This window comes from Xenopus tropicalis, chromosome 2, assembly GCF_000004195.4.
Source record: "Xenopus tropicalis strain Nigerian chromosome 2, UCB_Xtro_10.0, whole genome shotgun sequence".
Taxonomy (NCBI): Eukaryota; Metazoa; Chordata; class Amphibia; order Anura; family Pipidae; genus Xenopus; species Xenopus tropicalis.
The window spans coordinates 158,026,616-158,053,171 of record NC_030678.2 but is presented as its reverse complement, the minus strand read 5'-3'; the positions used below and the strand labels follow the sequence as shown (position 1 = coordinate 158,053,171).

General features: G+C 40.6%; 1 protein-coding gene across 1 annotated transcript in view; it reads left to right on the top strand.

Moving 5' to 3' along the window:
* arhgap20 (Rho GTPase activating protein 20) overlaps positions 1 to 26,556 on the top strand; it is an 84,140-nt gene that overhangs the window by 42,923 nt on the left and 14,661 nt on the right. The window contains 5 exon segments of the mRNA NM_001079253.1: positions 1,325 to 1,366; positions 12,069 to 12,153; positions 15,542 to 15,619; positions 17,343 to 17,409; positions 24,314 to 24,502. Coding sequence (NP_001072721.1) covers positions 1,325 to 1,366; positions 12,069 to 12,153; positions 15,542 to 15,619; positions 17,343 to 17,409; positions 24,314 to 24,502 — 461 coding nt within the window.

Here is a 26,556-nt window from a genome sequence, read left to right as displayed (position 1 = left end):
AATTTAAAATGGTGTGTTCTATATACTGAGCTTAATGCACCAGCCTATAGGTTCAGCATCTCCATTACATTAATGGCCCAGGTCACAGGACGTTCCATTTTGGATTTTGCTAGGGATGTCAGTGACACTGCACATGCTCAGTGGGCTCTGGGCAGCTGTTGAGAAGCTAAACTTAGGGATTGGCAGAAAATGAGATTAGCCTGTTATATAAGCTGATGCTGCAAGGCTGAATTAAATTTTAATGTTAATTGCACTGGTTTTAGAGATGCCATATACTAATAAACTTTATTTTTTACTAATCAACCTTGTATTGTGACATTTATATTCTATATATACAGGATAGTGTGACATTTATATTCTATATATACAGTATAGTGTGACATTTATACTCTATATATACAGTATAGTGTGACATTTATATTCTATATATACAGTATAGTGTGACATTTATATTCTATATATACAGTATAGTGTGCCATTTATATTCTATATATACAGTATAGTGTGCCATTTATATTCTATATATACAGTATAGTGTGACATTTATACTCTATATATACAGTATAGTGTGACATTTATATTCTATATATACAGTATAGTGTGACATTTATATTCTATATATACAGGATAGTGTGACATTTATATTCTATATATACAGGATAGTGTGACATTTATATTCTATATATACAGGATAGTGTGACATTTATATTCTATATATACAGGATAGTGTGACATTTATATTCTATATATACAGGATAGTGTGACATTTATATTCTATATATACAGGATAGTGTGACATTTATATTCTATATATACAGGATAGTGTGACATTTATATTCTATATATACAGGATAGTGTGCCATTTATATTCTATATATACAGGATAGTGTGCCATTTATACTCTATATATACAGTATAGTGTGCCATTTATATTCTATATATACAGTATAGTGTGCCATTTATATTCTATATATACAGTATAGTGTGCCATTTATATTCTATATATACAGTATTGTGTGAGTGGGCCTCTAAGCTCAGGTAAGTGAGAGCAGCACAGAGCATGGGGAGGGAATGGTCCGAAAAGAAGATGGGGGGCTACTGGGGCATCTTTGGGGGCACAGATCTTCCCTGCTAAAGGGCTTTGGGTGCCTTGGGCTGGTATCGTCAAAAACATAATGTGCAGCATTTATTACCCTAATTCTTTAGTTATGTTTTAGTTTAGCTGTAGATCGGTTCTAGTTAACTGCTCAGAGCACCCGTTGGTTACCAACTGTTTAGAATTTACAAGCTGTTTGAAGGTATTTTTTTATTTTCTTTATTACAGTACGCCAGAGGAGAAGGACAAGTGGTTTGCACTTCTGCAAAGGTAGGTTGATTTATTTTTCCCAACCCAAACCTGATAACTAATGTATATATACATTTTTAAAATATAGAAAACTGATTTACATAGTAACATAGTAACATAGTAACATAGTAAGTTGGGTTGAAAAAAGACATACGTCCATCAAGTTCAACCATAATGCCTATATATAACCTGCCTAACTACTAGTTGATCCAGAGGAAGGCAAAAAACCCCCATCTGAAGCCTCTCTAATTTGCCGCAGAGGGGAAAAAATTCCTTCCTGACTCCAAGATGGCAATCGGACCAGTCCCTGGATCAACTAGTACTAAGAGCTATCTCCCATAACCCTGTATTCCCTCACTTGCTAAGAATCCATCCAGCCCCTTCTTAAAGTTATATAATGTATCAGCCAGCACTACTGATTCGGGGAGGGAATTCCAGAACTTCACAGCTCTCACTGTAAAAAATCCTTTCCGAATGCTTAAATGGAACCTCCCTTCTTCTAAACGGAGTGGGTGCCCTCGTGTCCGTTGGAAGGACCTACTGGTAAATAAAACATTAGAAAGGTTATTATATGATCCCTTTATATATTTATACATAGTTATCATGTCACCTCTTAAGCGCCTCTTCTCCAGTGTAAACAGCCCCAACTTGGCCAGTCTTTCTTCATAACTGAGACTTTCCATACCCTTTACCAGCTTAGTTGCCCTTCTCTGGACCCTCTCTAACTCAGTAATGTCCCGTTTGAGCACTGGAGACCAAAACTGAACAGCATATTCTAGATGGGGCCTTACCAGCGCTCTGTAAAGGGGAAGAATAACCCCCTCCTCCCGTGAATCTATACCCCTTTTAATACAGCTCAAAACCTTGTTTGCCCTTGCAGCTGCTGCCTGGCATTGCTTGCTACAGCCAAGTTTATTATCTACAAGGACTCCAAGGTCCTTCTCCATTATGGATTTGCCTAGTGCAGTCCCATTAAGGGTATACGGGGCTTGCATGTTTTTACATCCCAGGTGCATGACCTTACATTTATCCACATTAAATCTCATCTGCCACTTAGCTGCCCAGATTGCCAGTTGGTCAAGATCCTGCTGCAGGGATGTCACATCCTGGATAGAATTGACTGGTCTGCAGAGTTTTGTGTCATCTGCAAACACTGATACATTACTCATAATACCCTCCCCTAAGTCATTTATGAACAAATTAAACAAAAGTGGACCCAGTACAGAACCCTGAGGGACCCCACTGAGGACCTTATTCCAAGTAGAGAATGTACCATTAACAACCACCCTCTGTACCCGATCCTGTAGCCAGTTTTCTATCCATGTGCAAACGGCTTCACTAAGACCAATAGACCTTAGCTTAGAAAGCAGTCGTTTGTGGGGAACGGTATCAAATGCTTTGGCAAAATCCAAATAGATGATATCTACTGCATCCCCACTGTCCAGCTTCTTACTTACCTCATCATAAAAAGCAATTAAATTGGTCTGACATGACCTGTCCTTCATAAAGCCATGCTGATTACTGCTCATAATGCCATTCTCCACTACATAATTTTGAATGTGATCCCTTAACAAGCCTTCAAATAACTTGCCCACCACGGATGTCAAACTTACAGGCCTATAATTGCCAGGCTGAGATCTTACTCCCTTTTTAAATATGGGAATGACATTCGCCTTCTTCCAATCCCTAGGTACCATACCTGATGAAAGAGAGTCTGAGAATATCAGAAACAAGGGCCACTGCAATTCTGCCCCTAGCTCTCTCAGTACCCGAGGGTGTATTCCATCTGGCCCAGGTGCCTTGTTTACATTTATCGTGTGTAACCCTTTAAGCACCATATCCTGCGCCAACCACTGTGTAGTTGGAGCTGAGGCAACAGTGCAGCTATTGGGTGGGACTTGTCCCACTGGCTCCTCTACTGTATACACAGAAGAAAAGAACTGGTTAAGCACATCTGCCTTTTCTGTATCCGCTGTAACCATATTGTTATTATAACTCAATGGGGCCACACCCTCAACCTGCATCTTTTTACTATTAATATACTTAAAAAACTTTTTGGGGTTAGTCTTGGCCTCGGCCGCGATGCGCTCCTCATTTTCTATCTTTGCCTTCCGGATTGCTGTTTTACAACACTTGTTATAGTGTTTATAATCATTAAACGCAGCTACTGTCCCCTCTGACTTATATTTCTTAAAAGCTTTCCTTTTTCTCCCTATTAACTTCTTTACCTCAGAGTTAAGCCACATAGGGTGATTCTTAACACTTCTACTTTTTCTTATTAATGGAATAAATTGAGAACAGTAATGATTTAATATAATTTTAAATGACAACCATTTCTGCTCTGTATTTTTATCAGAAAACATAATGCCCCAATCTATGCCCTGAAGCGCTGCCCTTAAGGAGCTAAAATTTGCCTTCCTAAAATTCATTGTCTTTGTTGCCCCCGTGTAAATTTGTTTCCTGCACCAAACATTAAATGAAATAACATTATGGTCACTATTACCCAGGGGTTCAACCACTTGCACATTTGCTATACGTTCTGGGTCATTAGAGATCACTAGATCTAGTATAGCATGGTTCCTGGTTGGCTCCTCAACAACCTGTGACATAAAGTTGTCATGCAGCAAGTTTATAAACTTGTTCCCATTTACTGTCCTGGCAGTACTATTGCCCCAGTCAATATCAGGGTAATTAAAATCCCCCATTATTATCACTTGCCCCAAACTAGCAGCCTTTTCTATTTGCAACAGGAGCTGGGCCTCCTCCTCCTCACTTACATTAGGGGGTCTATAGCATACCCCTACAATTAGTTTGGTAGATTCCTTACTATCTGTGAGAAGCTCAACCCATAAGGATTCAGCTCCCTCTGTTAACCCCATCACTTCCTCCCTAATATTTGCTTTTAATTCCTGCTTAATGAACAGACACACTCCTCCTCCTTTTCTATTGCCCCTGTCCCTCCGAAACAATGTATACCCCCCAATATTAACTGCCCAGTCATGAGACTCATTCAACCAAGTTTCAGCAACTCCAATCACATCATATTTCCGCTCCAACGCCAGTACCTCCAGCTCTCCCATTTTACCAGTCAGACTCCTTGCATTGGTAAACATACATTTAATACTGGTTCCGGCGTGAGAATGACGTGTAAACAACTTATGGGCCTCCCTGCCATTATCAGTATCCCGAAGCAAGTCTCCTCCCCCATTTTCCCTTACTATGCCCACTACCTCATCTATCCTGTCTACCACAGAATTTCCCTCTGCACCCTCCCCCCCCACTCCTAGTTTAAAATCTCCTCCAACCCTCTAGCCATCTTTTCCCCCAAAGCAGCTGCCCCATCATCATTGAGGTGCAGCCCATCCCTGGCAAAGAGCCTGTAGCCGACTGAGAAATCAGCCCAGTTCTGGAGAAACCCAAAGCCCTCCTCCCTACACCAATCTCTCAGCCACGCATTAATCTCCCTAAGCTCCCGCTGCCTTCTTAATGTTGCTCGTGGCACAGGTAATATCTCTGAGAAAATTACCTTGGAAGTCCTCGCCCTCAACTTCGCACCTAGCTTTTTAAAATCGTTCTTGAGGACTTCCCCCCCTCCTCTAACTTTGTCATTGGTACCTATGTGTACCAAGACCGCCGGGTCTTCCCCAGCCCCTCCCAACAATTTGTCCACTCGTTCCACCACATGCCGAACCCTAGCACCAGGCAAGCAACACACAGTTCGGCATGTAGGGTCTTTGCGACAAATTACCCTATCCACCTTTCTAATAATTGAATCCCCTACAACTATAGCCTGCCTTTCCTTCCTAGCACTACTCCCCCCACCTGTATTAGAGGTGCCGGCTCCCAGGGTGCTCTGAGAGTCAGCCCGCTCCATACATGCTAGCTCAGAGCTGTCTTCCCCAGCATCTTCACCTAAAGCGGCAAATCTGTTGGATTGTACAAGCTGTGAACCAGCCCCCCTACCCTTGTGTCCCCTACTTCCCCTCTTAACTGTTACAAATTTGTCTCCCTCATTAACCTCCACTGTCCCTTCTCCACCCCCCACTACACCGGCCCCTGCCAGTGGTTGCTCAGTGAGCCTCCTGTTCTCCCCCATGCTTGCAGCTGCCCTCAGTGCTGCCAGTTCCCCTCTTAGATTCTGCACCTCAGATTCCAAGAGGAAAACCCACCTGCATCTCTCACAAGTAAATGCTGCATGGAACTGCTGCTCCAGGACCACATACATGCGACAAGATGCACACTGAGTCACACCAGCAATCATACTGCAACTCATATTGCAACTGGGTACTTACAGTCTCCCGAGTGCAATCCCTTGTATAGTGCCTTTTAAGTTTCAAACGCCTTTTTTGTTTTTAACGCCTACTATACACTTAATCTACATGCAACACTTTAAATTACATGCAAAACTCGCTAGCAGCTCCCAAACTCGCTGTGCAGTCAGAAACTTATTGAGGTTCAAACCTCGTCTAACTAAACTAGCTTTACCATATAGGTATTTTTATTATATTATTTAAATTCAAATCGGCAAATAAAGGGTTTTCCGAAATCGCATTTTATTTGGATTGATAAATTTAAAAAAGTTAACTATGTAAAGGTAGATGGAAATTATGCCAATAGTTAAAACGGTTGGTTGGAGATGATACATCGCTACTCATGTTTTACGAGAAATATAAGAATTATTCCCTACTGTAAAATACAAGAATATAAGAAAGAGGAGTTCCACAAGGCCAAAGTGACTTCTTATATCCTTATATATTTATATGGTTTATATGGTGAAAAACATACCCCCTGTTTTTCAATATAAGAACCATGGTGTTCATTGCAGGCCTGGGCTGGCAGTCTGTGGATTCTGGCTGATGCTATAGTGGCTGCTGTAAAATGCCATAGACAGTCACTGTTTAGTAGGCTGGTGGGGCTCTTTGTACTCTGTGCTATTTGAATCACAGTCCAGTCCTGGTTCAATAACCATAAAAAGCCACAACCTATGCAGATCATTAAACTCTGAGGTGACTTCTAATATCCTCATATTTTATCACAACTTTTTTTATTATAATGCACGTGTCAAAAATGACATCACTAAGCGCCAATTATTACTGATGACATCACTAAGCACCATTTATGTCATGGCAGGCTGTTCATGGCTCTTGTGTAGTACAAGGATATTTTAACCATCTTTTGGGTTCCATGGCCTGTATAATATATAAAATTACAGCTTACAAAAGGTGTTACATTCCCAGAGAATGCAATGTATCAAAGAATTTGTTGGGAGGTTTAGTCAAACTTGAAAAAATAGTCTGGTAATCTATAAATTATCCGTAATCTACCAAAATATTTATCATCGGTCTGCTCTTTGCAGGTGTATCAAATGTAGTTTACATCTGAGCACCTCTGTTTTCTATTTATTGCCACCCTGGGGTTATTTCGATTTAGCGGTTCCTCCGAGTCCAGTTTCCCCTTTAGCTGCTCTATTCATTTCTTTCTATCCTTTTTCTTATGTGTAGCATATTTTATTAGTTCCCCCAGTATATACTATACTTCGTGAGCTATCCATCTTTGTGATAACTTAGTCTCAGGTGTTTTCCGAAATAGTTCCTCGAGCTGTTAGCCATTAATTTCTCACGGCCCAGATCTGCCATTAGCAGTTTATCTTGCCTCAAATTCATGTTTCTTTGTTTTTTCTGGCAAGAGTCCCTGTAATATTTATATAATGACCCTCTGGATCCACCCTTGGGTATTTAGCAGCTTTGGGCTCATTTGGGCTTCAGCATTATTGGAATGTATTTGAAAAGAAGATAGGGACCCTGTTCAAATGTACATAAGCCTGTTTTACCATGATGTATATAAAGTAAAATGTTTTAAATTGTTGCTTTGTCATTTAATTATAGTTCATTGTAATCTTTATATAATGGGAAACCGTTGCATTTTACTGTTGGGACCCCTGTAACAGCCCCCCGGTCAGATTTACAATTTTTAATGTATATGAAGTTACAGGTAGTTGGGACACTATGAGCACCAAGGCACTGTGTTTGCTTTTTTCTTGGTGTATAGTTTTGTGAAAGAAAACCACTGGGCAATTAAAATGTGCATTTGTTTCTTCTAGCTGCCATTATGGGAACTATCTAAACTGTAGGCCAGAAATCCACATCAATTGCCCGTTAACCTACAATATTATATTATCCATATAAACTTTACAGGTAGCCTTGTATGTTAGATGTAAAGGGGTATCCTTTGTCTTTGTATTACTAGGAAAAATGGTTTCAAATACAAAGAAAGTTGCCCTTCAAGCGTCACTCAGGAACAAGCTGTGTGTTCAGGACTGAGAGGAGTCCTTGCATTTGTGTTTTTCAGTATGTTACAGAAAGGCAGATAACAAAAATGTAACATGTTTCTGACTGACCATATCACAATGCAGAACAAGATGTGCTGGAGCCAAGACCTAAAGGAGCTGTGGTTTCGGGCATTGTGGTATCTGGGGAAAACCACACTGCACTGGTGACTCAGGATATATTTAAAGAAAATATTTGGTTTGAAAAACCTGGTTTTAAAGCTACTTTTAGACTAGGAAAAACCATGTATGATATTAGGCTAGCTCAGGATCTAGGAGTAGCAGTGACGTCCAGAGGAACATTATTTTTAAAGAAGATTTATGGACAACTTCTGTTGTTGTATTGATGCCACCGAGGCCCTAACTGCTGCCCTAAGGCCATTTGGTTTGCCAGCCTGTGGCCATTAATAGTCAATGTCTGTTGGAGAGCATCAAATGAGAAAGAAAGGTAAAAAACTAAGTAAGCTTTATCAGAAAGGTCCATGTAAATACAGCCATAAGCACTTACTAAACACTTACATAACTGCTGCTCTGAGTTCTTAGTGAAAAGAAACACCAAATATCTTTCTGTTTATTCTGTATACAGGATCTTTTGTGTTAGAGATCCTGCTGTCGAAAAATCCTTCAGGGCAAGGCAGGAGTCTGCTCCGTTTGCTCATCTCTCCCTCCACTTTCTTCTGTAATCTGAGCTGCCAGCAGCCAGAGCTGCAGCACGGTAGTTACTGAGACCAAGCTAAAATGGCAGGTATCATAAACAAGCAAAGGGAGATTTAATGGATGTTTATTCAGGTATGGTAAAGATTTCTGCAGAATAAATATAGCATTCTAGCATGCACTATTGTGACTAATCGGTTGGCAATGAAATGCCAAAATGCCTTTTTAAGGTCCTACAAGCTGTGTCTTCAACGATATTAATAGCATGTGACCAACCTATCCACAGGGTGGAACAGAAGAGGGGAACATGCTTGTTAAAGAAATTACCTTTAGTTATGTTGTGGACAGCAGTATTCTTATACAACTTTTCTGCTGCCCTTTTTTTCTGTAACTCTCAGACTGTGAGGGCTGTTTATCAGCACTAGAATTTAAATTTTTACTGCTATTTTTATCCTAAAATGTAAGGAGCCCCGGGCAGCCGGCGCACATTCTTAGCTCAATGCACGCTGGTCCCTGTGCTCCTCCATGTAGGCGTGCTCCCTGGTGCACCCATCTTCAGCGTGTTCCAGCGTCCCTAGACACACATGCAATAACGTGTGGCGCTGCATCGTGACGGCAGATGCGATGACGTCACTTTTTGCGCCAACTTTTAAATTAAAACTGCTTCTCTGTTTGTTTGAAATTGCCCAAGCTAGTTCTGTGTACCTGGTTCCTAGCTAAGCTCTTTTTGTGATTTGATCTGCTGGTTTTGACTCCTTGCCTGACTTCCGATTTACGACTCTTCACTGCCTGCCACTGACCTTTGCCTGACTTCGACTTTGATTCCGTCTGATCCCTTCTGTACCGCGTTTCTGGAAAATAACCTTGGCCGTGAGTAGGATCCCTGTCAATCCCGGCGCAGAAAGCCCAGGGCCCCAAAAGGGCGTTAGTGAACACCAGGGTTGGCAGTGCTCTCCTGCCTCACCTAAGAGGTTACTCCTGGCAGTTTTGGGCTCCTATACATTACAATCCATAACATAAAATTCACAAACTCAAATTATAACTTCAAGCCAAGTATTTATTAAGCTAAAAGAACTCAAATGTAAACCTTTGGCATCTAAAAGCTTGCAAAGTCATACAGATGTCAATGGGAAGTCTCCTAGGCAAAATGTAAACTTCATATTTATACAATTTGTGTTTTTTTTTTTATTTTTTTTTGAGCTTGTAAACTTACGAAATTCTAGATATTTAAGGTTTTTTCCATTATTTTATCCAGTCCAGATTTTTGTTATAGTTGTATTTTTTAATAAATAAGCAAACATTCACGTTTTTTTAAATTGTGAATTTAGATAACTAAGCCTCATAAAACTGCAACAGCTGTCTAAGCACCTACAGTGTTTTTTCTTTGTTGGTTGTGGACGACCAGATAGCTTTTTCCATCGAAAGCTGGAAAATGACAGGCGAATAATCCAAAAACGATACAAAATATATGGTGGAGACAAAGCTGAGAGTTGCTTACAATATATTGCGAAGTTAACTTTAAATTGAACTTCCCCTTTAAAGCTGCAATGATACAAATAAAGGGATTACAATTAAATACTAAACTTGTCCTGTAGTGAATGGAACGGATATCTTCACTGGAAACTACACAACTGGAATCTTCATCGGCATAATGAAGTACAGCTCTGTCATCATGTGGAAATGCATGTTAGGATGGATGCCGGAGTCTTGTAGTTTTCTTGGCTGGTGGAAATGTTTTGGGAGTAAATGGCGTGTGCTGAGGAACACCAAGCCGCAGTTTCCTTCTTTTGTCAAAATGTGAAGTCATTTTCTACCTCTTCTACATAATTAAAAATGAAGCAAACTGACAGTTTGAACTCGGTACCATAAATAATGTATGCTGCCAAATATGTGGGTATATATATGAATGGAGGGAGACTGCAGGGAAGCACTCGCATTTAGGGAAACTAGTTAACCCTTACCTGGCAAGCCTCCCTCCTATGTGAATACCCCTCATCAAAACACAATTTCTTTTACATTTCAGCTTGTTTTTCCTTTTCTTATTTTTTCTATGGATCTGTCTTTCTATGTGGCATCAAGTGACCCTGTCTTTAGGGTTTTCTCATAAGGGATGCACCAAATCACAAATTTTTGCATTCAGCTGAATGTTCAGCTAAATACTAAACTGAATTCAAACTTACATATCCAGATTTGATAATTATGAACGAAGAATTGGCGCTCACAATTGTCCAGAATAGCTTTAAAGGAACAGGAACTTTTGGTTACGTTGAATTGGAATTCTGCAAGGGTTTAGAGTTGGTGCATCTCCATGTCACACAGGCTCTTGCAAATGTTCATGGCTTCTCTTTGGATGGCTGTACAAGTGGCAGATATAGTAATTGCCCCTTTCTTTTAGAAAAGTTTGCTCATTTCTAGAGTGATCTTGTATTGTAGGGCCACTACGTGTGTTACGGGGCCTAAACCTTCAAGATGTCAATTAGGAAATAAGTGTGTACTTCCGTCTCTGCTTCTAGGCTTAGTATTAAACTTAAAATAGGACTTAAATGACTTGCCTGGCCTTCTCGGTGCTTTATTTAGTTTCAATGCTCTGTGTCCAGTAGCAGCCCTTAGCACCAGAGGTCCACCACCACCTTTTGTGACTTGTAATGCTAACTAGGGGAATACAGTGAAAACTCAATTTTACATATCCAGATTTTAAGTTTTCCCTTATTTTACACCACTTTTTGGTGGTCCCCATACGCACCTTATACTTTACTTTTGTCGTAATTTGGGGAGGAGGGCAGCGGGGGAGCAATGGGGGTGAGCAGACAGGGATTGGGTCTGGGTTGGTGGGGCCCACCTGTTTTTCCCCCATGTCCCACTAGCCCAGTCTGAAGAAAATTGTGCTTAAAGGTGAATTTGTGGTTGTAATTGATTATGTGTTATCTCTAAGCACATATACAACATTGTTTGTTTGTTTTCAGGTTCTTGTCTTGTTATGAAACTGCCAGCAATTGCTGCCAGCTAAATATATCCTTAATGAACATATTCAGCCGTGGGAAAATCACCTGGCTTGTCCATTTGTTAGTAATCTTTTTTCACTAATCTGTGTGATTGCACAATGCCCTTGTGTATAAATACTGAATGGGCTGGGACAGCTCTGATTTCATTACACCAGGCATGGAGGACTATATGGCTGTGTCTCTGTATTATGTAATCATTTCCGCTTTACAGTCCTACCCGCAGTGTATAGCTATACATATATTTTTTAACTTGTAAACATTTAAACATGTTATTGGTTGGCCAAAAGAACGGCTAATGTGAAGTTCGGTATTGTGCCTGCTGAAATTATAGTTGGTTTGGGCTCTACATCATGGAGACCACTCTACACAAGCAAATGGACACACTCGAATTCCAAACTACTTCAAGGAATGCAGGGGAGACTCTAGCAATCCTTTGCCTCCCAATTAAATGGCACTACATTGACTGCTTATGTAGAATTGTTTCTAAGCATACAGTATGTAATTTCATATTAAACTATGTCTCGCTATATGTAATAAAACGCACTAATTTGCCCAGGAGCAGTAACCTATAGCAACCAATAAGATGTATGCTTTTAAAGAGGTGAGCAGTAAATTTTACCTGCTGATTGGATGCTATGAGTTACTGCTCCTGGGCTAACTTAGTGCCTTTAATTACATATGGGGGGTATGTATCTGTGCGTAATTAAATGTACAAAAAATTGTGTTCCTATCCCTGTATTAGACATATCAAAGAAGAGAAAGAAAGTGACCGAATGAAGACCATCCCTTTGAAGATCATCACAAAAGATCTTGGAAATTGTGCCTATGTAAGTTTTATGACTTTGAAAGAAAGTTTAGCTGTGGGGAAATAATAGTAAATTGGTCGTTTGGGGTATGTTTTTGCTTTTATTTACATTTATTATCACCTGATTATAATGTCCATGCCTGTTATTGAGTTCAGAGAATCCCAGCTGGTAAATAGGCCAATATTGCTGAATATGTTCTCCCAGATCACAACCCTGATTCATCTGGTTCATGTATTCTATTTCTAACAAGATGGTGTGAAGCTTATTCATGCTTAACCCCAAATGGCCCCATTTTCCCTTTGAAGTCCAAAGACTTGGTTAGAAGTCTGCTAGGGCACATTAGTGTCATCATTAATTTGTTTGTATAGTTTGGGTTGTGCAATATAAAATGTGCATTGTTGTCTGCTTTGATTGTGCCTAGGCTGATATAGACCGTTTTTTCTCAATCTGTGTTGCCTATTTTCTCTTTGTGATCCTCTATGAAATACAAACAAATTGTTGTGAAAATTTGAAGGTTCGTGTTAACTTGGTTAACTTTTCCATGGTCAGAGTGAGAGAAAGTTTCTCCAGGAGAGTGAGAGGTCTTGCTGTGGGTCCCTTGGGGGCTGTGCAGAAAAGTAATTTATTAACCCCGGGGGCAAAAAGCAAGGCCGTGCTGCTGTGCCCCCTGGCGTGCTGCTCTCTACAGGTTGCAGTATTTTGTCACATAATGCTACTCACTTTAACTAGTTATGGGGATCAGTTTAGAACCCCCTTATTTAGCTTTTTTTTTTTAGGGGTTTTCTGTAGCTTTTTACTGTAGACTGTATTTTTTAATAAAAAAAAAAATTCTGGAGATTATCAAACCCCATATGTTTTTTACTTGCCCTTTAGGTACTGGAACAAGTAAAATGTTTCCTTTTAACACCTCAGATTTTTTCCCACCACATGGAATGGGCATTAATGTTTTCTACTTCACAGTTACTCGTCTATATTTAGCTGCTGGCTGAGGTTATTAGCAGCTCATTTTCCCCGGATAACTTAACTGGCCACAATCAGACAGTTTATATTACAGTTAATCTTCTTTATTTTAGGCAAGACTTGTTTCTTTAAAGTGCTATCAAAATAGCCTCTGCTAATCATGTTCTTTTTATAGCCATACAAATATTCTTTTTATGTTCATATAACTGTCTCTGCACATAAAAATATTCATCATTGTAGATCTGAAATCTATTCTTTTCTGCCCCCCAGCTGTGTTAACCAACCCCATTAGTACCTATTATTGATAACACATTTTTCGGCAGGCCTTTCTGGCCCCACCCACTGTAATGCCTCATTAACACCAGTTTTTGGTGATAAGAATATTGCCAAAAACACCACCTACTTTCCTTTTATCACCACCCACAATTGGAAGGTATAGTTTGGGGTCAGATTCTGTGGTGACAGCTCTCACTAGCCAATAGGAAACCATGTTACTGGCTGTGCTGCTCAATTTTCACTGATTTAGTTGAAGCAGCGCCCTCCTCATCCATGAGATTTGTGTCTCTGTAACTGCAATCATTCAGGTTTAAGCCCTTTTTTTAAAGACCCCCTGGCACATTCCAGCTGAAAAGCTGCTTATTAACACTGGGTATCTCCTAGACCAGTGGTTCTCAACCTTCGTAATGCCGCGACCCTTTAATACATTTCCTCATGTTGTGGTGACCGCCACAAAAAGACCTGGTGCGCGCAGCGTGGCAATTTTTTGACCACGCCCACTTTGTGGCCACGCCCCAATTGTCACACCCCATTTTTAAAATAGTACCCACGATGGCCCAATAGACAGCACCCCCATACAGTGCTCCCCATACAGTGCCCCCCATACACAGTGCCTCATTTGCCCCCATAAACAGTACCCCCCATAGACGGTGCCCCCAATTGACCATGCCCTCAATTGCCCCACAGACAGTAGCCCCCGTAGAAAGTACCCTCCATACACAATGCCCCCCATACACAGTGCCCCCCATACACCATGCCCCCCATACACAGTAGCCCTCCTTACACAGTACCCCCCCATACACAGAGCCCCCCCATACACAGAGCCCCCCCATACACAGTAGCCCTCCTTACAGTGTCCCCCCATACAGTGCCCCCCATACACAGAGCCCCCCAATTGCCCCCATAGAGAGTACCTGCAATAGAAAATTCCCCCACAGACTTCTTGCGGCTCCTGCTCCTTATTCGGCTCCTCGTACGGCGGCGACAGGACCTTTTATAAGGTTGCGCCTGTGCGTACGTGTGACGTCACACGTACGCACGGGCGCAACCTTATAAAAGGAAATGTCGCTGCCGTACGAGGAGCCGAATAAGAAGCAGGAGCCCAAGAAGAGACGGTGCCGGAGCGGTCGGCTGCAGCCAGCGCGTCCCGCTGGCCTGGATTGTTTAATGAATGTTGTGCATTTCCGTAATGCGGGACATTCATTGAACAATCCGGGACAGCGGGACGCGCTGTAAAAACCGGGACTGTCGCGACCCCTGTGAAAGGGTCATTCGACCCCCAAAGGGGTTGCGACCCCCAAAGGGGTTGCGACCCCCAGGTTGAGAACCGCTGTCCTAGACCTAGAGAGACATGACAAAATGTGCCATAATAGCTTGTCCCAGCTTCCTTGCCCAAATGGTCTGGCTGTGACAGGCCCATACGCCAGTAAGTGACACCTTGCCACAGCCTCCTACTGGCCCTCTACCTCCTACTCTTATCCTGTTTGTGGGCCTGAGATCAAATGTTTCCTGTGTTAGGCAGCACAATACCAGCACAATACTGTGCAAGCCTGCATTTATGGCATGATTAATATATCGCCAACCAGATACCAACTGAGTAACTTTTGCCCTCATACAAGGACCAGTAAGTGGCTGACTTGGTCTGGAGTGGTTGAGTTTGCAGCCAGGATTGGCCTAATGCAAGTTTTCACTGTGACATATTCACTGAATAGTGTAATTATACGAATCTTAATACAGAGTCATAACTGCAGCAGACCCCACAACTGCAGGGGGTCCCATGAAAAAGAGGGGGGTCTGATAAAGACTGCATTAGCCACCATTCTGCTTTCACCCACACCCTCTCTCCTACTGTGTGTTCACTAGTGGGGTGGCTTGGTTGGAGGGTGGTACAGGAAGGGATGCTGATAGACAGGGACAGGGAATGGGGTTTGTTTTCATACGCTTCTGGAAAAGCAGTTAATTGAGCAACAATATTTGACATGAGCATTTCTGCCATTTAAGCGTTGCTTTGTATAAACCACTTCTATTCCAGGTATGTGTGTATGCAATCCCTTACATACCACAGAGGTCTGTGATGGATTCCAAAGTTGCTCAAAGCTCTCCTCTGTATTCCAGTAAATACATAAAATAACCATTAAATTTGTAGCTGATTAGATTTCCATTCTCTCCGCAGTCCAAAGTTCTCACCATCACCAATGAGGACACAGTAAATGACATTATCAAAATGGCTCTTCTACAGTTTGGAGTTGAGGTATGTGAAACTGCTGTGTGTTCCATAGCATAACATGGAATTGTGGTCATTGTGTGTATACTCTGAGTTACAAGGCGGCTGGCTGGCTTTAGGGCCCACTGCTATTTATACAGCATGTCTGGTGTCAAACGGCCAAATAGGATATATTTTTAGTGCTGCAAATGCGTCACTGTGACTTATCTAGTCAGAGAGGGATACTTACCATGCAGTGAGAAGTTAGTCAGGTGGTGGTAATGTTAGACCTTTACATCGGCAGCTTAGCATTTTTAAAAAATAGTGTATGCTAGGGACCAATCAAATATTGTACACTTTTAGCACAATGATTTATCTACTCTGTAGATGCTCTGTAGATTTGGCAATAATTATCTTGCCAATAATTCCTTTTTTTTTTCAAAGGGATTCTGTCATGATTTTTGGTGTACCATAAAATGTATGTATGTTTTTTTTAGTAATATTGGTATGTAGGCGCCATCTCAGTGCCTTGTGCCTGAGTCTGAGCTTTGAGAAGGAGCCAGCGCTACACATTAGAACTGCTTTCAGCTAACCTATTGTTACTTGGATTTCTTACTATTGAGTGCTATTCTGATACCTACTGGGAGCTGCTATCTTGCTCCCTTCTCATCGTTCTGCTGATCAGCTGCTGAGAGGGGGTTGATATCACTCCAACTTTATCCGAGCACAGGTCACATGGCTGTGGCACACTGGGAAATGAAGAATATGGCTAGCCCCATGTGAAATTTCAAAATGAAATATAAAAAAATCTGTTTGCATTTTTGGGATCATTGGATCAGTGTGCAGTGTAGAGCAAAGCACCATCTGGAAGAGGCACATATTGTAACTAACTGGCAGAGTTTGCCATGTGCCATTTCCAAGGCTGCCATCAATAATTATGGGCCAATAAGTTGAATGTGGCCCTAGTCAGAAAAAAATGCCCCACTCCTGCATGGTCACTCCTAATCCACCCAGACCACACCTTAGTATACCAAAACTCCTCCTATGATTTACCAAACTCCATTCCTGACCCCTTTGCAACCCAATAATTGCACTTTTAAGACACAGTGCTACTTTACTATGCTATGAGGACCCTGCCTGTGTCCTCATTGCAGCTTCTTCACCATGAAGTAAATTCAGTCCTGAGCAAACAACTGTGATCTGATTGGACCTCATGATGGTCACTTGGAATGATTGGCAGATGCCTTCACACACAGAGAGTGTTTGACTTGTTTAAGTTAACCATGTCCCTTTGTGTGTGTGGCAGTTTTGGTGATAGGATTAGAGAGCAGGAGTAAAATCTTACCAATAATATAATATGTTCCTGAACAGTTCCTGAAGTAAGATGGTTCCCTGAAAAGCTAGCCATAGGGCCAGATTAAATTCAGTGAGAAAAACCTGTCTCCCAATTCAATTTCAAAATTACACACAGAATTCTTTTGAGTTTTTATGAAACAAACCAAACATGCCAAACATCAGTTTCCCCATTTGCTGCAGTTTGTCGGATGAAGTGCTAAACTCTGGTATATATCAGAATACAATGATCGGCAGTACTCCGGAAGACCTGATTGACTTTCTCTTGCAATGCTAAGGCCATTATGTAATATGTAGCAGGCATCACTGTGCTAGGAATAATAAATACTCATGTTCCTATTCCTCATGTTACACCGAATGTGTTTCGCTTGATTCTCTGAGAGCCATTAACATTGCTCCGCTGTTCTGTTTTCTCCAGGGCTCAGACTCCGATTATCGCTTATGGGTCACCTCTGGCAAGGATGATGCACCTTATCCTCTTATCGGTATGTTCCCAGAATGCTAACTGCAGCTTGGTGTCAGTCTTAAAATAGACAGTCGTAAAATCAATGTTACAGGGCCACAGATTTAAAAAATCTTGCATATTAGACCCCCTATTTGTTATTAATATGTTTCAAAAAGACATGTGGCATTGAATACTATTCTCTTAAAGCAAGGAAAGCCTTCTTGTAACTGACATTATTCACATTACTCATTCAGTAAGAGTTAAATCTCTTATTTTGGTTTTAAATGGATGCCTTGCCTTTTTCCATTTGAATAACATCTTTTGTAAGTGCCAGGTCTTACAATAGATTCACTTTCAAATTATGATATGATGAATCCATTATTTTTTCATTCGACCTAGTAAATGGTTAACCACTCCCTATCTGCACTGTAGGATATGTTGGTCATTGTAAGCTCTTTTGGGCAGGGCTCTGTTCACCTCTTGTATCGGTTACTGATTGCTTTATATGTTACTCTGTATGTTCAATGTATGTAACCCACTTATTGTACAGCGCTGCGGAATATGTTGGCGCTTTATAAATAAATGTTAATGTAATGTCATTGGTCTAGAGTCTAGACCATTGACCTCAACCAGTGATTAGTGAGCAACATGTTGCTTACTGTACCACCCCCTTTGATGCTCTGAGAAGTTTTGGAAGCACAGAGCCTCCTGCAGACCACAAAGGGCTATCAAAAACTAATTCACGAGTAAAAAAGCTTGGGGATCCCTGGTCTAGATAAAGTATTAATTAGAAAAGATGGGGGGGAACTAAACTGAGAAAATTGAAAGCCAGACAGTTTATTGAGCATCTGGACAGATGGCAGTCCTCCTCCCTTGGACAGATGCATCACTATTAAGTCATTATAAGCTCTATTATAATTTGTCACTATGTAAGCCCCTTTGCTGAAACATTGTATTGCTACAAGTACTGTCTGTTTCAGTTGTTAATGTGTCTGAGTTATCCATATGGGCACTAACCATATACTTATCTAAAGAATATGGCACATGGGAATGTTCCAAAAGCATACCCTCATTGACATACCAGATTTGCAAAGAACACACATTTAATTTACTGTTAGACTTTGGCAGGCTATGATGCAGTTTCTTGACAGTTAACTATAAAAATGAAAAGCGGGTCCACTGGAGATTGGTATCCGACCTTCAACCACATAGGTCTACATCCACCCAACTGGGCCAAGGCTGAGAGTAACTGGCTGATGGTAATAACCAATGGATATTCCACCTCTTTAAAAATTGTCACTCTTCCCTGTTGAACATGTATAATAACACTGCACTCAGAATTAGTTATAGAACCAACAAACTTCCCTTTTATCTGGAATAACAGACCACCCCTATAGATGAACCATCCTTTGCTTTTCCATGTGACAGCCTAAAAGCAGAGCATAAGAACATGAAAACCCAGTAAGCACTGGAATGATACACACAGTTCAGATACAGAGATTGGTGGTTTCACTCTGTTGACTTAAACATCCAACCACCAAGCCCTAATAAATCATAAGAAAACATCTCCTCTCATACTAGTGAAACCTAAATATTTCTGGCACGTGGAAAGCTCCCAGGCAGATGTGCAATATTTTCAGTGCCGTGTAGGCAAAAACAGTTTACGCCATGCTAAATATACCTCATAAATATTTAAAAGTGTCCTGAAGCCAAAAATAAAGTCCTGTGTGTGGAAAAAATAGACAAATGGAATTGAAGGCATAAACAATTTATGTACATAAAGCAGCCCATAATAAATGTCCCTGCAATTAAATATTGAGGATCCTTATTGAGTTAGACACAAGTGAAGGTTGGATACTTGTTTGTGTACATCCCATTTTAGACTGGTTACACATGAAATCATGTAATATAAAACCATAAAACACAAGCTCTCAGCTAGGTTTGTATAAACACATAGTAAATATACACGGAAAAGGATATTCAAGTATTTTCATTCATAAATGGTGCTTTTATAAACCCTGTTGCAAAAATCAGAAAGTTAAAATAACCATTGCCTTTATCCCTTTTTTCCATTTTTAAAGGGGACCTGTCACCCTAAGAAATAATTCAAAATTCTCTTCTATTGTGTTTGTTAAGCAACATAAACTTTACTTACACTATATAAGTAATATAAATCTTATTCTGCTTCAGTCTTGGAATTACACAATCACAGCAAATAGGCAGGTGCCATTTTGTGGACACTGTTACTAAGGCAAGCTTTGTATCACCCCAAAATCTTGTGTATGTGCCAAAATGGGGGACCAGATGCCCAGGCCCATGCATTGGCTACACAATTAGATGGTGAGGAGGGAGGGGGAAAGTGAGAGCTGAATTGAAAGTTATAGTACTTGTCTGCAGGCAATATATGATTGACAGCTGGGATTTTTAAATGCCTTTATAATGGGTTTGGATGTATTAATATAGAATTGAATTTGGATTTCTTGTTTAATTTGAAAAGTACTTTTATTATACAGCTTTTTATGTCTGGGTGACAGGTCCACTTTAAAGACCTCTCGGGCAGTGGCTGTCAGGTGTTTTTAGTCTAACTTAGAAGACCATATTTGGGTCAGGGCCTCCTCAACTAATAAACAGAGTTACAGATATAGGAAAAACTGACATTTTAGTGATTGCAAGAATATAACCCAAATTGACCTTTACGTTGAGCTTGTATGTGTATCTAAGAGCTCACTTGGAGCTTTTTCCAAATTCTCACCCTAAATGGCATTCCTTGTGAGCCCCCTCTGCCTCTGTTCCAAGCCGCCCACAGTTTGTGCATTTCCCCAGCCTAGGGCAGTGATTCCCAATCATATTGTTATTTTATATGTGTAACGTTCGCACCAATACATTTTCTTAAGTGTTCCACAGGTTCCAACTACTTATTGTATCTATTTGGGGGGACTTCTTTTTGGTCAGCCCCTTTATACTTACCTTACTTACTCTTTACACAGAGTATGCAAGATACCGTATATACTCGAGTATAAGCCGATCCGAATATAAGCAGAGGTACCTAATTTTACCGAAGAAAACTGGAAAAACGTATTGACTCGAGTATAAGCCTAGTGTGGGAAATGCAGCAGCTACTGCTAAGTTTTAACAATCAAAATAAATACCAATAAATACATTAATTGAGGCATCAGTGGGGTATATGTTTTTCAATATTTATTTCAAAGAAAAACAGTAAACTAGCTCTGTAAGCGGAGAAGAGGGTCAACAAAAACAATATAAGTACTACCCCACGCTCATTGCACATTGGCAAACTGGCAGCAAACCCAGTCCCGGAGGAAATAATTATTGCTAGTGGGAGCCTAGGCCAGGGCACTGGAGGGTCTGGTTGCGGGTGGCCTAATTTGCACACAAAGGAGAGAGGGTGCTAGTCTAGAGGGACCCATGGCACCCGACTCGAGTATAAGCCGAGGGTGACTTTTTCAGCACATTTTGGGTGCTGAAAAACTAAGCTTATACTCGAGTATATACAGTACCTACTATACACAGATGTCAGGCAGTCTGGCCCATCACCCATCTCTGCAAACCCATTCTGTATGGACCTTACTTTGTACACAGGGTTGTTATACTGCTGAAAGGGTTTTCCCCAGATGGTTACCACAAAGTAGGAAGCAATTGTCATAAATTGTATGGTGTGGTGGTGCCTGTGTCTGCTAGCCAATTCTGATAATTAGAAAGGTTGTCCTCATACTGTTGGCCAAATAGCATATATATTTAATATACTAGTAAAGAGGAGAAACATAGTTGTGAAATAATATCTGATTTTTATTTGACCTATTGTGTAATTATACTTTGCATAAATATAATTATAGGGTATTTTATCCCTGTTTATGAATGCTGCTGCTTTGCTTCTAGCTTTGTTTTTTTTATTATGCAGTTTACCTTTAATTGCAAGTATAGACAATTAGTCATGTTTGCACTTATTTATTTAGTTTTTTCATGTAGTAATAGACTCCATGGTACCAGAACACAATAAGGCTTGAGCTTCTATTTAGTTATTTAGACTATGTGGCATTAGGAGCAGATGTGGCCAGATGTACCCAGACATAAACATTCTCTCAAACCGGCCCGACTCATGTTGTTATTGTAGTCCTGCCGTCTCGCTGGCACTCGCCGTGTCACATAAACAGCAATCGTACAGCTCGGCTTGGTTCATAATATTTTGTCAGCAGTGGGGTAGAAGTTCCAGAATAGGTAACTGCCCAGCGGGTATTAATGTAAGACATTTTTTCATGTTTTCATTTCATTCAGCAGCCTGCTTGTGTGGGCTCCTCTCCTGCAAGCGCTGATAGCGGGTCATAATTATTTTCTTTGTCAATAGATAACTGATATTCCTCATGAAAATTCTTCTATGCGATAGTTCCTGACCCAATTGTTGTATATTTTTGGCTATTGAGTCACCAGCTGAAGTATAGTTGACTCTTGATAAGTTTCACTGGAGTTTGATCTTGTGACCCTGCATGTAATTATGCTATAAAAGTATGTAAACATCATTTTCTTCATCATTATAATGACATTATTTTTATTATAATAAAAAAAACAGTACACACACACACACATATCTATCTATCTATCTATATATATATATATATATATATATATATATATATATATATATATATATATATATATATATATATAAAAATAATCATCTGTGGCCAGCACACCCTTCAATGTTTCATCAAAAATTTTTTTATATATATATAATATTTTAAAAGGCAAACTAAATCCTGAAAGAAATTATTACAAGACATGTCGACTTGCAAATTCATCCCTGCAGCTTCCCATCTTCTGATCTTGTTAGGCCATCTTTTGAGTGTCAGTGGCACTGCACGCACTCTGTGTGCTCTAGGCTGCTGTTCGGACGCTAAGAAAAATCCAGAAGAACACCAATAGTTTGAACTGCATCAAAAATGTTATTTATTAAACCCATATACATGCAAAAAACAAAGGCCAATGTTTCGGGGGCCTCCGGGCCCTTTATGAAGGCTTGCTTGATACAGAAACATTGCCCTTTGTTGTTTCGTATGTATATGGGCTAAATAGATCACATTTTTGATGCAGTGCAAACTATTGGTGTGCTTCTAGATTTTTCTACATTGATGTATTAACCCCCCTGCAAGTAAAAGGTCTTCTGGTTAAGCACCCAACACTTTCACAAGTGTGCAGTAAGTTGAGCTCTCCATTATCGTGCAGCTCAGAAGCTAAAGCTGCCCATACAAGCACTGATGGTTTCGTACGATATTCGGTGCATGTATGGCGGATCGACGAGGTGACAGATATCGCAAACGACTGCGGATATCGGTCGATCAGGCGAGTTAAAAGATCTTGATCATGCACCACTGAAGGCGCCCGAGCAAAATCTACGTTCAGGGCTGAATTAGCAGAAGGTGGTAGAATTTCTATTGTTTCTACCTTTATATGTGACAATTCAGCCCTGAACGTCCGTGGATCGATGGTCGCACAAAATATCGAAATTGCTATGTGTTTAGCCACCTTAAGAGGAGTATTTATCAGTTTTTGAATTAGTGTAATTTTCAAATCTTTTCCTACTTCGGTTAACCTTGAATTAAAACAAAAAAAAAACCTCAAATGTTACCTTATTTATTAAAAAATCTGAATTAAAAAGCCACAGTTAAATAAAACGGTGAAAAAGAATGATTAAAACTTTAGTGGAAAGAGATTTAAATCTGTCATAGGAGCTGACGCTACCAGCCTGATAATAAATTCTGATGCTCAGACATGTCAATGAACATGTGTTTATCAGGGGTACCTAGTTATCCATAGTAACGGGTCCGGCACCCTGTGTCAGTAATTACATAGAGATTAATCTTTTTTCCTTTGTGTTAACAGTTCTCAATTTGCACATATAACGCCCCCTTTTAAAGGGGATGAGTACCAAAATGTTAGACACTCCCCATGTGAATAAAATCACTAGGTTTGTTCTTCAGGCTGGGAAAGTTTAAATTGCAGGGCCAATGTAATTGTTCTTACATTCTCTCTAGTGATGTGTGGGTTGACCCGCAAGCCGCAGGTTTCCCCTTAAAATCAGGCAGGTTAAGGTTGAAATTTGGGTGACCATTGCAGGTTCGGTTTAGGTGAGGGTCTTGTGACCTAAGGTGCGTGCAGAAGTAGCGTACAGAGCGGAAAAATGGGGTATGGGTTGGGTGTGGGTCCTACAATGGCAGCATTTTGTGGATTAGGCTCAGGTGCAGTTTTAGGTTTGGGGGTTAGGGACGGGTGTGGGTTGAGTTTTTCTGACCCATCACTAATTCCCCCATAGAGGCTCATGGAACCTGTTTGCCACTAACATCACTATAAGTTCTAGTGCATGTTTAAGTATTAAATTATGCCCCTATCAATGGGTTCTTGAACATATTTGACCTAAATTTTTAAAATTTATATCATAATTTGTAAAACCTTTCAGACAGTGGCTTGCAGGGATTTATTTCTTTGTCCTACCGTAGGATACACGTGAATGTGAAACTATTGTATGTAAATACTATTCTGCAGATGTTTTGGGGGGGATTATGTGCTTTCCCCACTAAGAATTCCAGTCTGATTTCCCAATTGTATACACACTAACCTGCATATACACTAACCTACACACTCCCACACAGCAGGGTCAGTCTCATGGAGAGCAAGTAGGGAGCCTACCGGTATGTTTTTGGCCTGTGGTAGGAACTGGAGGAAACCAACACAAACATGGGTTGAACCCACAAATTCCACACTGGTCACAAATGTGCCCGAGCTCCAGCTCTGCTAACCACTGTGCACATTTATATATTTCAGGATTCTTAGAACTTTACACCCTGATCTACAACATCTCATCCTGTTTTTGTGGCAAATGAAAAAATCAGCCCTTTGGTGGCACTGAGTTGCATTTGTGCATTTCTCAACAGGACACGAGTACCCATTTGGAATTAAAATGAGCCATGTTCGTGATGCCTTACCACAAATACAAGGTCTGAAGGAAGCTGACTGTCCGTTGGATCTACAAGGCCCCTTCCTCATGGAGCATCTCCCCAGAGAAATGCAATGTCAGTTCATACTGAAGCCCTGCCGCCTGGCTCCCTGCCACCCACTCGCTGGTAAGTTCTGCCCTTTTACAGAGGATTCATTCAGGCTGAAATATTCAACACAAGTATGTTATTACTGCAAACTGACATAATGAAAGGGTAGAAACACACATTCCAGCCTCCTGAGGTATTTTCCTAGAATTTACTGCATGTTTACATATAATGAGCAAAGTCAAAATTTCAGGAAGACTGTCCTGCAAAGTCAGTGTCTTCTTTGCTCTAAAGGATACATATCTATCTATATTTATATAAATATACTGCTGGCATGAGCGTATGCTTTGGGAACCACAATAATATAAATTTAGGCTTAAATGACCGTTAACAGAAGTGCGAGTTGTAATTGTGGGAAGAACATGCCCAACGAATAATGTCTGCCTTTGCATTCTCACAGCTCTCTTTTTGCATCTGAGTGCAAATTTCTCAAGGCAGTATAAAACATAGAATAAATCTCTCAGCTGTCTCTTCACAAGTCTGTTATGGTGACAGGCACAAGGGGGCTTTGTCCAGAACCCATTCAAATCAGTCAACTCCTAATGGTTGCTATGGGTTAGTAGACTGGATATATGTTGGCTTTCTGGTGGAAATACATTAAAAATCATGAAAAGGCTGCATATTTTTTATTTGCGTTATTCTGCAAAGTTGCTTGAAATTATGTTTACTTTTCAAACAGCTTAAGTTGTGTTTGGGCGGAGTTCCCCTTTAAATAATATTGATCTGCCAGAGAAAAAAGGCCACATTTTTAAATTGTGTATAATGTTTCAGATTGGTTGTAAATTTCCATGGCATTAACTGTTTATGAAACAAGTTATAGGATTTGCAATGACCCATGGAGTAACACTCTTCTGTAGTGCTTGGTTAACCAGGCTAAATATAAACCAACCTGCTTGTAACCCAACTGATCTGTAAAGTCCCTTGTTATTCACAGGTCTAGAGATTCACATGTTCCTAGATATCCTTCACATGATATCTTGTAGAGCTTGGCACAGGCCTTATTCTTTGACAAACTGATTATAACCATGACTTTAAAATACAAGGTTCTTCTTAGATGTGCATTAAAGATTTCGAAATGTACAGTTTTGCTTGAACAAAAGTTACCCCTTGGCCCATGGACTTTTGACCACCTCTTGCCTCCAGTGGAGAACATTGGCAACCAAGACAGCTGTCCTCCTCTCACTGCTTATATTATTATTATTAACATTTATTTATAAAGCGCCAACATATTCCGCAGCGCTGTACAATAAGTGGGTTTCATACATTGGACATACAGAGTAACATATAAAGCAATCAATAGCCGATACAAGAGGTGAGGAGAGCCCTGCCCAAAAGAGCTTACAATCTACAAGATAATAAAGAACCGTGCCCTGTCTGCAGTGGCAGATGGAACTCCCATGAGTATTGTTGTGGGGAAGTCTACTGTAGACAGTCTGCCCCCTGTTGGAGTGTTGGTAGTGGCATGACCATTGCCAGGCTATAGACTTTATGGGACATTTATGATTGAAAGTACAGTGTGCAAAATGCAGTGTTGGACACTAATTGCTATTTATTAAACCTAAATAATTATTGTTTTTCCGCAAAATTCCAGTGTAATTGCGGCTTCCCTTCAGGTAGCATCTTTCACATTTACACCCAATGCGGCAAAACACACACAATTGTTTTTGTGCTTGGCGCAAATCAGGTGCTATTTACACTTAGGATTTATATTGTAGGGAGTGCATCACTTGCAGAATGCTGCTGCCTTCATACTCCACCCAGGGGTCTCCACCACCCATCCGACCCCTCTGCCCCCAACATTTACGTTCATCGCCTTGGGGGGCGGAGTCTGCGTGGGGGCGCTCCCCATGGGGATCAGGTCTGGCCCAGTCCAACCCTGAGTGCACATTTAAAACAGCTTTTTCTTCTATTGATGCAACCCCCTGTGGGAATCTTGGTCAGTGTTTCCCTGCATCAATAGGTGCAGTTTCACACCATTCATCAGAAGAGGCAGAATCTGCATGTGGGTATTGTAGTTCTGAGCATAGTAAGAGACAGGCAATTTTGTTTTTTCTAGGGATACAAATGGGCTTCGC